Source organism: Corvus cornix, chromosome 4 (assembly GCF_000738735.6).
Source record: "Corvus cornix cornix isolate S_Up_H32 chromosome 4, ASM73873v5, whole genome shotgun sequence".
NCBI lineage: Eukaryota > Metazoa > Chordata > Aves > Passeriformes > Corvidae > Corvus > Corvus cornix.
This window is the reverse complement of record NC_046334.1, coordinates 14,466,911-14,482,744: the sequence shown is the minus strand read 5'-3', so window position 1 is coordinate 14,482,744 and position 15,834 is coordinate 14,466,911. Positions and strand designations below refer to the sequence as shown.

The 15,834-nt window shown below is 37.6% G+C and overlaps 1 protein-coding gene across 1 annotated transcript in view; it reads right to left on the bottom strand.

Moving 5' to 3' along the window:
• Positions 1–13,748, bottom strand: part of TTC29 (tetratricopeptide repeat domain 29) — a 117,604-nt gene extending 103,856 nt beyond the window's left edge. The window contains exons 1-3 of the mRNA XM_010411999.4: positions 13,681–13,748; positions 10,837–10,933; positions 8,414–8,497 (exon numbers count right to left, since the gene is read on the bottom strand). Coding sequence (XP_010410301.1) covers positions 8,414–8,497; positions 10,837–10,933; positions 13,681–13,690 — 191 coding nt within the window. The 5' untranslated portion in view covers positions 13,691–13,748. The remainder of the gene's footprint in view (positions 1–8,413; positions 8,498–10,836; positions 10,934–13,680) is intronic.
• Positions 13,749–15,834: the final 2,086 nt, after the last annotated feature.

Genomic DNA, 15,834 nt, shown 5'->3' with positions numbered 1-15,834 from the left:
AAATTACATAAAGTATGTGAACGCTAAGCTACTTTTTGTTTAACCTATATGCAAAAAACCACAGTATAAACATAGGGATATAAGAATTTCCTCCCTAAGATTTGAAAAACATATGCATTAAGTAAAAAAAAATATAGTACATAAACCACAAAAAAGCCAAATATGCTGTAAGAATTTGTAAGTTCAGGCTGCTCTAGGAACTGAAAGAGGAATTATTTAATTGTAGCTGGGCAGCCAAAAAACAAGAACAGTTTTGCAACACCACTGGTGACCCATGCCTAAAATTAGTTAAAGTTTGTGCAGGGAATTGTTGAACACAAAGTGCTCATGCAAATACTTGGCAAATATGGAAGGTGAGGATTTGACTTCAGTGCCCAGGTTCCAGTGGTGTCAAACCCTGTACTCACACTGCTGACGACTACACTGCCACGTTCCTGGGCTGCAACCCACCAAAGGTGGGCACACAGCTCACTTAAAAATACATCCAAGTCCTGTGATACCCCAATTCCGTGTGAAAGTTTATCCACGTAAGTATTCTGGTAAGTCAAGCCCTTAGATGGTCCAGGCACTCAGCACATTTCACCATGTACTGCTACTGATACAAAGCTATTTAACTGCATCAGGGCACAGCCTCTTTAATCCTGGTTTAAAGACTGTCCGTTTAAATACTTTTCTTTTAATGAAATATTTACTGGATGGTAATATGTTAAATTTTAGACTATAGTAATCTCATTAAAAAAAGATATGACAGTACAGTAAATGCCATTAAGCAGTAATAGACAGCTTACACTTCAGAATATTTTACTACTAAGGCTGAGAGTTAAATTACATTGGGGTGGGGTGCCTGCTTTTTAATTCCAAATCACAAACTTGAAATAGCTAATATCCTATTACAAAAAAGAATAAAATCCACAACCCCCCAAATGTTATAAAAAGGATTCCTATTCTAATTATAAATAAAAAAATATTGCACAGCAATTTGTGCACATCCTGGGAGGGAAAACATCACTTGCAATTGACTTGTAACAATACAGATTTTTTAAAGAAGAAAAGCTTTTTGGAGCTATGTATCCAGAACTATTAAAAGAAAGATGAAAATAAAGCATATATAAAAAAAGAAATGTAGGTACCTTATAGCATATATATATATATATATATATATATATATATATATAGGTACAAGAACTTTCATCTTTAGCAAGGCAGTGTTTTTCATCTCCTGCCTCAGTCACTGGATTGTTGTCAAACCAAACTTTAACCTAAATCATGCAATCAAAAGGGGATGCATACCCTGTCAGTAGGACCCCACAAAGAACACATATATTGAATTCACTTCCTTTTGTTCAAAGCTACATAAAATGAAAAATTAATCAATTATAAACATCAAAGGATGACACAGAAAAAGTATTTTAAAATGAATGTAAGTACTGTAATAATTAACAATCCTAATTAACCCAGAAAATGGAACCATAAATTTTGCAATGAACTTTTGAAACATTCTGTCCCTAAACATAAATGCAAAGAAAAAAATATCTTTATTTAAAGATAAAAGTGCTACCCTTATAAAAATTTTCATCATACAAAAGTACACACACCTGTGATTATTTCAAGCATAATCAGAAGAAAACTATCTTCATTAATCTTTCTGCTTTTCTTTCTAAATTAATAATCTTCCTTAACAAAAAGTAATCCCAACCATATTTTATGAACTACTATTTATCAAAACGAAGTATTTCTCAACTTCCCTCTTTTATTTCAGAGCTGACCTGGTGGACTCAGAGCTAGAAACACAGGAGTTTGGAATCCTTTCCATTTGACTTGCATGATATCAAAGTCGTCGTTAAATTTCTCTGCAAGTTTCTTTCACAGTGTACAAGACAGATAAACATAATTACTTACTTCCTATATCTTCTCAAGCTGATGTTATGAAATATCATAAAACCCTATACAAGGCTCTGCATTTATTGCAGTATTGATATGAACAATTCCCACTTTCGCTTTTGCTTTTGTTTAGGATATCTCTTATTCAAGTCCCCAGCTGAATTGACTCAGTAGGATAAGGACAAATAGACCACATGGAGACTGAGAAGAAAGGAAAAGCAAGGATTTTACACAATGCAGGATTCACTGTGAAAATTATTAGGAAGTCATGACTGTACCAGGGTGGATTAGACAATATTTCTTTATATCAGACTTTTTGTGTGTTAGAGATGCTTCACCTTTATGGAGTGTTTTAGAAATAGAAATCAGAATGTGTATTGCTTGTACATTATCTTCAGTAGTAAATATTGTTGAACTATTGAGAAATAAAAACACTAAAAAACCATAAGACCAAACTTAGTAAAAACAACAAGTTACATAAAAAAAACCACTTCAGCTCACTGTGTTCTTCTTTATTAAAGTATGTCATGTATTTTATCTTTGCAAGAGTTTGATGAGTTTTTGCAAGTAAAATTCTGTTTCCTCTATACTTGCTAATAGTCATGAGAATCTGTAGTTTGCACCTTCCCATTAAAAATGTATTGTATTTTTTGAAATTATTCACCCCGCCTTTTATCCAGATCATGTCTTTGAAAGGAGGAAGTAGATAATAAATGGAATAATTCATGATTTCCCATTAAATATGAAACTTTCTTTTGCAGAGTTTAGAAAATGAAGTTCTACATAATGTACAGAAGTTGATTAGAACTTTTTTTAACCTTTTCAAGAAAAATCTTTCACATTACACAAATGCACAGAGAAGTTTCTCTAGGAAAGGCAAACCATTCGCTTCCTACACAGTTCTGTTCTTCAGATCACTGCCTAATTACACTAAATAATATGCTTATCAAGCCCAAAATTCACAGAGATCATTCCTTTGACCAAAAAGAATGTGTGCCTCTAAGTGCTAAAATCTCTTTTTGAAAGTTGTTTAATAAACATTGAATCCTGGTCATGGCAAGAAAGATTGTTAGGAATTATTCAGACTGAAAAAAATACATATTTAAATAATATTGTGAAAGAAATTTAAAATTTATCATCTAGCTCACTAAGTGACTTGTGCCATCTCCCTTTCCACAACCAGCAGGGAGTTTGGGACAGAAAGCCTTAATTTAAAATTTCTTTTACCATGAAAGGATAGATTTCTTTGGTTCTGATTCACCCTTTTCCATAGTTCTTAGTATCTAAAAGTGAAGAAATACGCTCATAAAATGTAAATGAGTTTACACAACATTGCACCAGTTTTCAACCAGAGTAATGTGAACAAAGCAGGCTATAAGGTGCTTACAGGTCCTATCCAAAGACTGACATCAGGAAGAACAGCAAAATCTTGCTAGGACTGAACATGAAAGGGAAGGAAGTTTACTTCTTTCTCTGTTTGCTGCTACGTCCTTCTTCAGCTGCCTTGAGCTCGCCTCCCTCCCTCTGTCTTCATAGCATTGTATGCAGAAGAAATGGAAGCAGCTCGCAGCAGTGCATCACTGGAAACAAATACTGTGCAATCAAGGGCTGAAATACAAGGGAAAAGCAGAATCTGCACCTACATTTTATCTGTCTGCATCCCAAATTTCCTTCTGCAAGCTTGCTAGTAATAGCAGCTCTACCTCCTCCTTCCTTGCCTTTATCCCATATCAACAAGATATTTCTCCTTACCCTTATTCTTGGCAGTGCCCCTCTTCTGTCCCTTGAGAACCTCACTTAATAACACAGAAATGGTCAAATCCACCTTACAATACAAAATCCCCACACCTAAATTAAGCCCCTTCAAATTGGGAAGCCCCAGTAGAGATTCCAGATTGGGAAAAAGAAAACATGGCAATATGATGTCAGTGAAAAAAGGTCCCCATCTATTTTTTGAGTAACATAAGAAGTCACCTTACTAATTTATGTGGTAGAGGTGACAGCTACTAAAGGCATGGGTTAATCAAATCCCCAACCAGCTATTTGTGTTCAGCTTCCTCAAAGCACTGGTCCACCAATGCAAAAGACCAGAATACAGACTGATAAAGAAGCAAATAAATCAAAAACTGAGTACTGAAACTCTCATGATTTAAATAACTTACAAACAAAGGACAAGGTCAGAAAGATCTCAGTCTAATAATAGGGTTTACTAGTCCATCGTGGCTAGGATGAAAATAAAGAGCAAAACACTCTTCATACTAGGTCTTCTCCTCTCCATCAGCCCACAAACCCCATTTTTCTCCTTCAGGGAGCTCTCCAGATCATCCCAGCCTCTAGTCAGGTAAGGAAGTTTCTCCCTCTTTAGTCCTGGAGGACAGATAGGGCTGAGTATTCAGAGATCGACTGGTAGAAGACGTACTGATGTAGGAAAGAAACAATTTATTTCCACAAACTCATCTAGCACTTAGTCCCTCATAAATTTTCCCCCATCTTTTTTTCCTTAACTCTACCTATCTGATGCTGACACTGAAAAGAGCAGAAACTTGGGGAGGGCAGTAAATAATTTGTCTCTGACTGAAGAATGGAAAAATAATCTTTTATCAGATGGCAGAAGATTTAAAATGGATCCTGGGCCACTTCTGTTCTGAACTTGACAGCTTCCTGTAAAAATGCTGCCTCAGGAATTAGTTTCTAAGACTTCTACTTCATCCTTTTTACAGCTTTCAAAAACCTACAGTTCTGCAGTGTGGGATTGAGTGGTAAATGTATGTGCCTACATCTGAGCTCGTCACCGTACAATCTCTCTTTAAGCAATGGAGAGAAATAGGTGTTTCCAAAGTATAATCCACTTTATTCTAAAGCACTTGTCTGGATCCTAAAAGATGGGGCTCAACTAATCACACAACTGGGCTTATTAACCTGGATCAGTTAAACCTGGGTGAAAGCCCCTTTGCTCTTTTTGCAGGGAGTTTACAAAAGCTATACTTCACTATATTCATCAGTCATCACTGCTAGAGCAGAAATTTTATGTTCCATTTTGCAGTCTACAATCTGCAAAGTAGTTTAATGATTCATCTTCCCAGTATTGGCAGAGATGGCCAACAACTGCTCTGGAGAACACAGCCCACCTGAGAATTAAAGCCTTTACCTTTTTCTGTTCCAGCTAATCTTAAAGTGGGGCAGCCATTGGAGAATTCTAAGCAGAACAGCCCACTGTATCTCCAAAACATCCGACAGAATGCGTGTCAGAGAATCTTGTCTCCTGCCTGAAAATAGTCATCTCAGAGCCTGTCTTTACTGACACAGATTTATCAAGCAAGCTTTCCACAGCACACTGATCCACTGCTCATGAGACAGGAAACACAAATACAAATTTTCTGCATACCTAGGTAAGCCTTTACCATCTCTGTATAATAATTTGGATTTCACTTGCCCACCACAGTCTTGAGGACAGTAGAACTCCACCACTCAACTCAAATGTATTTAAAATACATGTAGTAACATCACTAATGTAATTTTTTTTTTTGGTCACAGCTAAGCAAAGCTGTTCCTCTCATCAAATACATTTCAAAGGCTCTTTCTAGTCTTCAACTCTTTTTTGATGACATGGTCCTCTTTGGACAATTTTCATTTGTATGAAGAAGAGAGAACTGTTACTTGATCTTTCTGGCCCTGACAAAAAGATCAGGAAACAAGAATGACAATTTCAAATTCTGGCCCATTTTAGGCTCTAAACTCATTTGAAGACTCAATCCTGGAATCAATCTCTTGAAAAATGCTTTACTTCACAGTTCATCATGAACTTCTTGACTCTTAGTTCAGTCAAAAGAACTATTTTTAATTTTTACTGCAATCTGATTTTGAGCTGTTAATGACTTGGTGAGTCAGGACTAAGAACAGAAAGTTGCAGGGAAAGCACACTGAAGGCCACTGGAGTCAGCCAACCTCATCATACAAAAGCCTATTTCTGTGGCAAGAAAGCACTCACGTTCTGCATTAATGGAAGTTTTACTTTTTTTCCATTTCCAGATCCTTGCACCACCTTCACTTCTTATTTCAAATTAAAGTCTTTGAGAAGGAAGCAAAACAAAATCAATGAAAAAACAAAGCAATATACTGTTTTAATATCATTAAAGTACTATCTCTCTTAAGCACTATTTTTTCTCCCTCTTCTGTCATATCAACCTGGGACAAAAAATTATTACAAAGAAAAAAGAATGAAAAACATCTAATTTTTCCACAGGAAAAAAAAGAGATGATATCATGAACACACTTAGTGGAATTCTTCTCTTTTCCTGTAGTTTGGAACACAATACAACATTATACAATACAAGAATAACTGCAATCTTTTTCCTTCAATAGCACATCTCAATTTTAAGGAATATTGTGAAGGATAGAATTTTAGGGAAAAGTTTGAAAGAATGTTGCTTTTTTCCCTAAATGTAATACTACCTATACTTTCCTTTATTTAGAAGATAATAAACTTGTTGTTTGCCTAACACACACTTTTTAAAAAGCGTGTTTAATATTAAGCAGGAGTGTGGCTAGAGGAATTTGTATTGATGAAATAATCACTGGCATATCAAGTGAACCTCCATATTAAACAAAAGTACAGATATTTATGTGTCAGAGGAAGGAAATTCAGTCCCTTTACAAAGAAGTGTAATAATTTACTTCTGAAATGGAAATAATATAGAAAAACTGCACAGCATATTATAAGCCATCTCTCCTATTTTTAAAATAATAACACCCGTTGTCTGCTGACACAGACCAAGAATTACACTGAGTTCACTAAGATCATTTACAGACATGGCATTGCCTTACTTTATAAATTGGTTTTAAATTACATTTGATGCATTTAGTTTTTCCTAACTAGATTAGCATAGTACTAATATAACTGTGTAGTTAGTTTGTTACCTTTTGTTTGCTCTCAAATGATTTTGTCAAGGTTATGGAAGAGCATTAGTAAATTATATCTAGAGAGAGAAACTTCGTAACTGCTGATCTATTATCAAAAGCTAAAATTCCAAGAAGAATTAAATGCACAGAACATGAATGTAACCTTTTAAAATAGGTACTTTAAAAATCTCCATGGAAATAATCATACATATGATATTTCAGTTTAATCTTCTAAGAGGCTTTGGTAACTTTGGAAAAACAGCCTCTTACAAAACGGTAAGGGAACTCCACTTTGTCTAGGTATTGCAGAACAGATGATAAAATTCCTGCTTCATTGTGATGTCCTTGCTGGTTTCCTTTTCCACAGTGTCCAGACTCAGGGTTTGGATATAAAAACATCATTTAGGAGGGTTTTTTGCGTTTTTTTTTTTGTTTGTGGTTTTGTTTGGTTTTTTAAATAGCAGTGAAAAGTTGACCTGATCAAATCAGAGCTGGAAAATGCACTTTGAAGCCCCAAGGCCTTCCTAAAATAGCGGTGATTTCCTGTGTAATCACCTCAGAGAGAACACTTGTGTCCCTGGCATGGTGTGTGGAAGTCCACTGGGGCTGATGACTGAAACAGCTCCCCGGGAAGGCAACCCAGCTTGTGACAATTGTTGGAGTGTAATGAGTAGAGCAGCCACAGCTGGCACCCAACCAGGGTGACAGTAAGGGAAGGTACTTAGTTCTGTGCTTGCTCCCCGAGGTCTGATACTTCTAGTAATTGTCTAGATTTCAACGAGGAAATTTTTAGGGAAGGTTTGTAGGCACATTCTTAGGCTAGGAAGGAGAAAAGAAGCCTGTTTTGCAAGAAACTAGCTGGTGGAATTGCTGTCTGACTGATAGAATGTTTTTATGCTGCAAGGGTGATGTTGCAATATTCATTGTTAAGGTGCCTAGAGCCCTTGTATATGCATCCTTTTATTATTTAAATATTGAAATAAATAAATCAGCTCACTTAAGCAACCAGCAATTCAGTTTGTTCGAATTCTTTCATTAATTTTGATGGTGCTGAACCCCAGATCTGTTGAAAGACTCCAGAAGAATAAGTCAGTCATAGTCTCTTGTAACTTCTAAATGTAAATACCTCAGCTGTAAGAAATCAAAAGTTATCTAGATTTCTTTCATTCACTGGGTTTTTAAATAACTAATGGGGTATTAAATGCTTCACCACAGAAGTCAGCACTTGGGCTTGGCTAAATAGTAACTCAAAATTACAAGAATGTGTATGTCGGTACACTAAGCTCCCACCCCAAAGGAGGTATTTCACAAAGGCTCAGAAAAAAAAAGAGAAAGGAAAAAAAAAGGCAGCACAATATAATAATTACTGACACAATCTTAACAATAATGTTACAAATCTGATCTAATTGGTAAATATACAAATTAGTAAAAGCAAGGAGATAAATGCTTTGATATATTTAACATCAGGAGAAATGAACCATCATTATTTAATATCAACTTCAATTTTTAAATGCCAAGTTCCACTAAAAAGGGTAGGGCCTAGGGAACTTTAAATTTAAATGACTATGATGACTAGAAACAAAGGAAACAATAAACTTATGGATGTTAAAATGCCTCGAAAAAGCCAACTTACGCAGCAGCTTCTTGTTTTGACACCCCTTTGATATTCTTTGCCAAATAATCATCTGTGGCATCTTTGTCTTTGATCAAATGAATCCTAAATTTAAATGAAAAAAATTAAAAGAAACACTGTAAGGTGCTAACATAGACTTCTGCAGCATGTATAATATATTATCATTGCCAAGTAGAGCTAAATACTGAAATATTGACAAAGTAATGTATCAGACATTCTATAAGCACATACAAATATCTTTTTAATTTTTTGGTCTAGCTATTTCAAATTTTTTTTTCAAATTTATTTTCAAATTTTTTCAGTAGCTATTTCAAATCTTTATTTATAAAAGAAAACAGAGGTGGTATTAGCTTTCAGGGATCTGGTTATCTGATATTTCTGTCTAAACTAGAAGAAACTGTGTATCAGCTAAATCAATAATAATTGATTAAGCTATCCATATCTAAACTGTTTCCTAAACCAGACCATTACATTTTTGTATTATCAGTATGGACCAGAGTGGTCCAATTTATTTCATATTTAGCTTCTTCAAAATTAAAAACAAAATCAAATCAACAAAAGAATTCCCAAATCCAGCTCAAATGCAGCACAGTGCAAAAGGTGGTCCACAAATTTCAGGATGCATGGATCTAAGTTTAAAATTTGAACTGTGCATCATTTCACCTTTCACTTCAGCCATCATATCTTTGCATCTCCACTCTGATACACACGAGATGCCTGGAAAGGGTAATATGCACTTACTGACCATAAAGTGTATGTAAATAGAATCTGATATCCTGGCTGTAGAGGATGTTATCTTTATAAAAGTAATGTGAATTTATTTTTACTCTTCGGAGAAAGAGCATAAAAATTGTCTGGTTAATCACTCAAAGATAAAAGAAATTCAGCATTAGTGTTCCACATAAATCTATTACTTTGCTCTTCCTCTGTCTGTATTACACTGCTGTCTTTCATTACAGTGATGAGAGTAAACTCTTTTCATAATGTTAGCTAATATAAGCGTCAGGCTCCGTATTGCTCTGAGAATACCAAAGACACTTCATGAAGTTCATTTAAATGAAAACAAAATAGCTAAGCAAAGCAGAGATATTTTGACATATCTGTATTTAAAATAATGTAACAGTGAAAACTTCCCTCACAAATAGTGCCTTTAAATTTGTTCCAGAATTTGCTGCTGCTGAGTGGCACCAGGCTTGTGCTTCCAGGCTGCACTTAAGCCATAGGAGTTGCTGCTGATCTGGCTAAATGTACACCTTATGGATATTGCCATAAAAATTCCCTTATAATCAACACCAAAATGTATTCAATATCAAAATTTTCACAGCAAAGTAATTACAATTTAGGAAGATATTTGGAAGAATGGAGAGAAAGTCAAAAACCCCAGACTGAAACAGTGAACTACAACAGGCAAATTCCTATCAGCTTGCTGCAATTTAATCCTCACTGCAGTTAGAAACCACCTCAAAATGAAACAAAGGAAAGACTGATGCATTTCCATTATCCTTACAAAGGTATTTTAATAAATAAAAAAAAAAAATTTGAAAAATCAGGGGGAAAGCCCTTAGAATCATACAATTTAAAATGCCACCTGCCTTATAGGCAAAGTATACATTTCTGACTTCTGATTGGTAACCCCCTCAAACATAAAGAAAACTACAGTCAAGGGGAAAAATCATAAGCAAAAACTTGCAAACTAATTGCTCTTTACAAAAGTTCTGTAATAACCAGTTTTGGACTGATGCAACTACAAACATTGTCATCCATCATAAAGCATTTAGCTTACTAAGAATAACAAATACTCCTCTCATCCTGGCTGTTATTATCAATGTTGTTAATGTAGCCATAATACAGAAAAGACAGGCAGGTGATACTTAGGAAAAAATACACTAGGAAATGCCATCAGCTCAACAAAATCATTATGGCTTCCTATATGCAATGAGAATTAAAAACATAAAAATTAATTCATTAATTAATCAATGTGGCGAAAAGAGACTGTGACTTGGAATAGACATTGTTTTTTTATACAGAATTGAGGTGAGGATGGCACTTGCTAAAAGACCCGGTTTCTTTTCCTCCAGAAGTTGTCACTTGCTTTTTCTAAGCTGTTTTATCCTTATTTCTCCAGTGTTTCCATAATGACTCACTGTTCTTCATAAAGTGTATAAAAAGAGTCCACTTCTGTAAGTTGGCTCCTATTTAATTTTAAATCACGCAGTTATTAAAGAGAAATCCATTTTAATCCAATGGACACCTTCTTTTTTTCTGCCTTTTAATTGTAGAACTTTCCTAAGAGAGAATTTCCTTGCCTCTGATTTTTGTAGTTTTAAATATTGCAAAAGAGCAAATATTATTTGTCACCTCGGCACAGCTGATTGAAGTTGTTCACAGCAAAAATGATGCTTTGAAAGAGAAGAGGTACCTACCTTGCAAAGTCTAACGGGGGGCAAAGAGCCTGCTCTATGAACTTGGGATGTTCCCCTGGGCTTTGGAGGACTGCTTGAGGCAACACATTCAATTTAACTAAAACAAACAAACAAAACCAACATTACTTGAAACAACCCCTTCACAGCAATGCAGTTTTTTTTCCTTCTTGTGCTGCTTCCCAGCCCACTCTCTGTTATTTCCAGTGCATTAAGACCCAACTCCAGTTCCACAAAAATCACAGCCCTACTTCAGTAGGACATAACACAAAGGAATGGTCATTATCTAACTTTCCATGGTTTTCTCTCTTTCGCTGAGGTGCTTTTGATTTCCATAGGGACAGCTGATTCAGGAACCATACCTGCATGGGATTCCCTGTGCTTCCTTGAGCTATCTAGGTTCAAGTATTGATAACAAATTAATACACAACGTGGACAAATGATGGGATATACAGTATGAAAAGCACTGTTTTAATGTTCAAAATCCTACATAATTAAAATAGAAACAATCGTTTGAAGGAAAAAATGTAAGTAATGCTATACTTACAACACAGGATTTTACTTAAAACAAAAGCCAAAAGCCCCACAGTTATGTAAAATCGTCTAGCTTGTCATTTTGAAATACATAAATGCTAATAGGACTTTTTTGTCATATAGAGCTACTGTGTTTTTTCCCCAAGTATTCAGTCTACACTTCCTACCATTAAAGTTTCAGCTGCCAGTTCCTTCATTTTGCATGTCTGTGATCTGAGGACGTTAGCAGCAGGAGCACCCTTACTTTTAAATTTGGTTTAATGTAGGTATTGCATGCCCTGCTGGTAGGCCTGAAGGCATAAACTTTTAATAGGGATGGAAAAACAGAATATAATAAGAGGGGGGAAAGAATTTAACTATTTGCTACATTTAGTGAAAGGAAATTTCGTTTTTGGGAAATAAGTATTTGATATTAATCAATTTGTTACTGAATGATTAGCATCAGACTAACAGATATTTTATATTTTAGCCTTTCTGGGATCAAAAGCCACTTCATTGATGCAGTATTTTGCTGTGGTTATAGTGAAGTAATTTTTAAAATTGTGTTACTTTGAACTGAATAATAAGGAGAATTATAGTTTGAAAAGATGACAGGATAGGATATTTCTCCTAAGTCATTCTTTTGGGGACTCGTACTAATGATAACATTTTTTACAGAAAGAAAAAAGATATTATTTATAAATAAACTGATCTGCAATTAGAGGCAGCAACATTTAACAGAAGTGTGTCCTGGAAAATAAAAAAATATGGGTAATTCATCACTACAAAAGATTGCACTTCTCACAGAGAATGACAGGTTTGTATATAAAAACTTTATCAAAAGGAAAACTCCTTTTCAGGAAGATGCTATTCAGTGGGAAATAGTAATTGAACTTTGGAACAACAATATTGAAGCCCAGAGAAGATGCAAAGCTTTTGTTTTTAGGTATTAAGTGGGAAAATGAAAACAGCCGTGCCTTACTGGCAACTGATGAATTTGGCAAGGCAGCAGGGCTGACTGCAGCTATGGAGCAGAAAAAGGAGGGGAAGCACCTGAAAAGAGACCCCCACAGAGCCTCTGCAGCCATGGAAAGCTATTGATGGGGAGCTGTAATTTGGGGACTGTCTCATGGCACCTGGCTGGAGCACACAATAGCTCCTTGCTGGCTCACACGCTCCACATTGCCAATACACAAAAGTCTATGGGAAAAGAGGCTGTCATGCACACAGGTCTCACATGAGGCACATACACAGACATTTTTCTTAGTATGTTCCTGCCTCACAGGTACTAAAATACTGTCCTGGCTCCTATTTCAAACTCAAAGCTTGGGAGAGAAAAAACCTCCTAAACTGCTCCTTAATAATGCCAACCGAACTTTTACTTTAGACTTGGGAGGTTGCTTTCAGAGTGAAATGGAGGGTGTATTTCCCTCATTTCCAAGGTAACTGTCATTCTTACAGGTAAATTACAACCACAGACACATGACAGAAGGCACCAGCAACACATCCTTCTGAAACCCATGCTATTTCAGTCATGTAAATTTCGTTGCTGGTCATTTAAAGACCACTTTACATTTTGCTCCTTTATTATAAAGCCCAAGCCACGTCTCATTTACTTAATCAAACATCCACAAAATTCAGTGAAAGATGAGGGGGTGCAGTTTGTTTCTCAAGAAGTGCTCAACTTAATCCCATGATGGAGGGAATCTTCCCATGGACTGGAATCGCTCCAAGGTGCACTGAAGCCAAAGGTAAAACACCAGCTGATTGCAATGGTGCCTTTCCCGGCACCTTTTGGGAAACCTGTTGGCTGCCTCTTAGCTCTTCCCACACGTTTTTCCGAGGTATTAACTGGAGGCTGAGGATTTCCCAAGGAGGGAAGGAGGTGAGGAAGCAGGAATGGCCTCGACACATGGATGTCTTTGTGGGCATATCTGCTGCAACCCGGCACCTCGTAAGCTAAAAGGACACCAGAATGTGACAGGACAGACTTACTGGCACGCTGCTTTATTACACTGAAAGTAAGAGAGTAAATTGATTAAAAAAATAAAAATGAGCAATAATTTTTTGAAATCAACAGCCAGCATGAGAGATGCTATTTGTTCCAAGTAACCTGGACGAGGCCGCGGCCCTAGCCTGACCCGTATCGTGAATGCCCTCCGTCCCTGCGGCTCTGGGAATACAGCCGCCCTCCGCTGCTGCCTGGCGGTCACCAGCCACCGCCCAGGGACACTTCAGCTTTTGTCTTCACCTGTCCTGCTACATACCCTGACCCTTGGCTCCGGTACCAATAAAATGTAACCCCCATCAGCCGGAGTTCCCCGGGGAACAGACCTGGGCTCATGGCGCGGCCGCTGCAGGAGCGCTCCGCCGGCCCGGCCCTCACGGGACGCCGCGGCCTCGCCATGGCGACGGGGGCGGGCGGCGCTGCGGCCGGGCGGCGCTGAGGGCCGGGCTCCCGGGAGCCGTCAGGCAGCATCCCAGCCCTTCCCGCCGGGCTTGGGGAGCCGCTGACGCCGGGTTAGACCCTGGGAAACACGGGGGCTGGGAGAAATGGGCACAAGGTGTTGGTGTGCTTTCCAGGAGCTCAGGTGAGCTCTGAACGAGCTGCCTCAAACGGGAGCATCCCTCAAAGCTGAGCGAGTTTCTGAAGCTGGCAACCAAAGAGCCAGGATCGTATGGATACCTAAGGAAGTGTGGGCAATCTCTCTGATGATAAATAGACACCTGCACTGAGCAGGTTTTCTTCTTTCACAGAATAATAGGATGGTTAGGGTTGGAGGGGACCACAGTGGGTCATCTGGTCCAACCTCCCTGCTTAAGCAGGGTTGTCCCAGAGCACCTGGCACTAGACTGTGCCCAGATGGTCCATGAATATCTCAGTGAGGGAGGCCACAATCTCTCTGGCCAATCTGTTACAGTGTGTGGTCACTGCATAGTAAAGAAGTTATTCCTTGTGTTCAGGTGAAACTTCCTGTGCATCACTTTCTGCCCATTCCTCTTGTCTTATTGCTCAGCACCACTGAGAAGAGCCTGGATCCATCCTCTTGGCATCCCTCCTGCAGATACTGACAGACCTTCATGAGGTCCCTTCTCATTCATCTCCTCTCAAGACTGAACAGGCCCAGCTCCCTCAGCCTTTACTTGTAAGACAGATGCGCCAGTCCCTTAATCATCTTTGTTACCCTCCATCCTTCCAGGATTTCTTCTCCTCTCTGACATCCTTCAGGACTTCTGAGTAAGGGGAAAGAGCACGTAGAAAAAATATTAGACTGAATCTCTGAGTAAGTGACATAACATGAAGGCATTTGGTTTGTTGAAAATGTCCTCGCTTTCTGTTGATGAGAACCTGCTGCTTAATTTACTGTCACAAAGGAGCTGTTCTAAGGGGCTGGCCTGCTAGGGTGTCTGAGGGCTGGTCAGAAATAGAAATATTGAGAAGGAATCAACAAGCTTTTGCTAAGCACAAATGAAAACTATACGAGAAACCCAACTGGGATGTTAGAGAATATAAAGAACAGAGATTTTTCAGTGACTTCTGTTTTTGTGTTGGAAACTTGACACCAGCAGGAGATCATTTTTTTAGCACAGATTTGACCTAGTTTTTATTGCTACAACTGTTTGGAAAACTGGAATGTCAGAATCAATTGCTATAATCTGTTTTGGAAGGATCAAGTGGACAGAAAGCACTTCAAAAATGGCATTACCCGTTTCTGAGTTGATGGCAATCGGAAACAAAGGATCGTGAATGTTTATGGGTCAATGTTCTAGTGGATAAGTCAGAAGCTGACAGGGTACTTAGCTGATATCAAATCACACTAGAGAACAGCCTGACCTATGCCTTACCCACCTACAACACATAGGGAAAGCACTGCTGTACTGAGTGAATTTCAATCTGAGTGACATACGCTGAAGGTCTCATGCTGCCAGTGTTAAAATGTACTTGGAATTTCAAAATATTTAAAACGTCAATTTCCTAACTCAAAAAATGTTGCATACAACACAGAGGAATTCTATATTAGACATCATCTTGTCAGATGAAAAGGAATTGATCACAGAACTAAAAATTAGCCATAGCTTAGGTATAACTGATAATTATTTGATCACATTTGTTATGTGCGAACAGAATTAAGTCCAAGCCATATACATATACTTAATCCTTTGAAAGGGCTAATTTTATAAAGGTGAGCACTATTACATGGTAAGTCTGTTGGGAGAAGAAATTTAATCTGAAGTGGGAGAATAGTAATTGGAAGTGGTTTAAGGATGGTAGTGCAGTTACCCACTCAGCCATAATGCCACAACTGAGGAATATGTTTGCTGAAAATCCAGGGTGGTTTATAAGGCAAACATCTGCAAAACTGAAGAAAGAATGTGGTGTCATTCATGTACACTGAAAGGCAGGGGTTTTAGAAAATTACTGTGGCAAGTAAAAGGTTATGAGGGAAATATACATGTGGTCAACAGAGTTAAAATGAGGAAATTGGA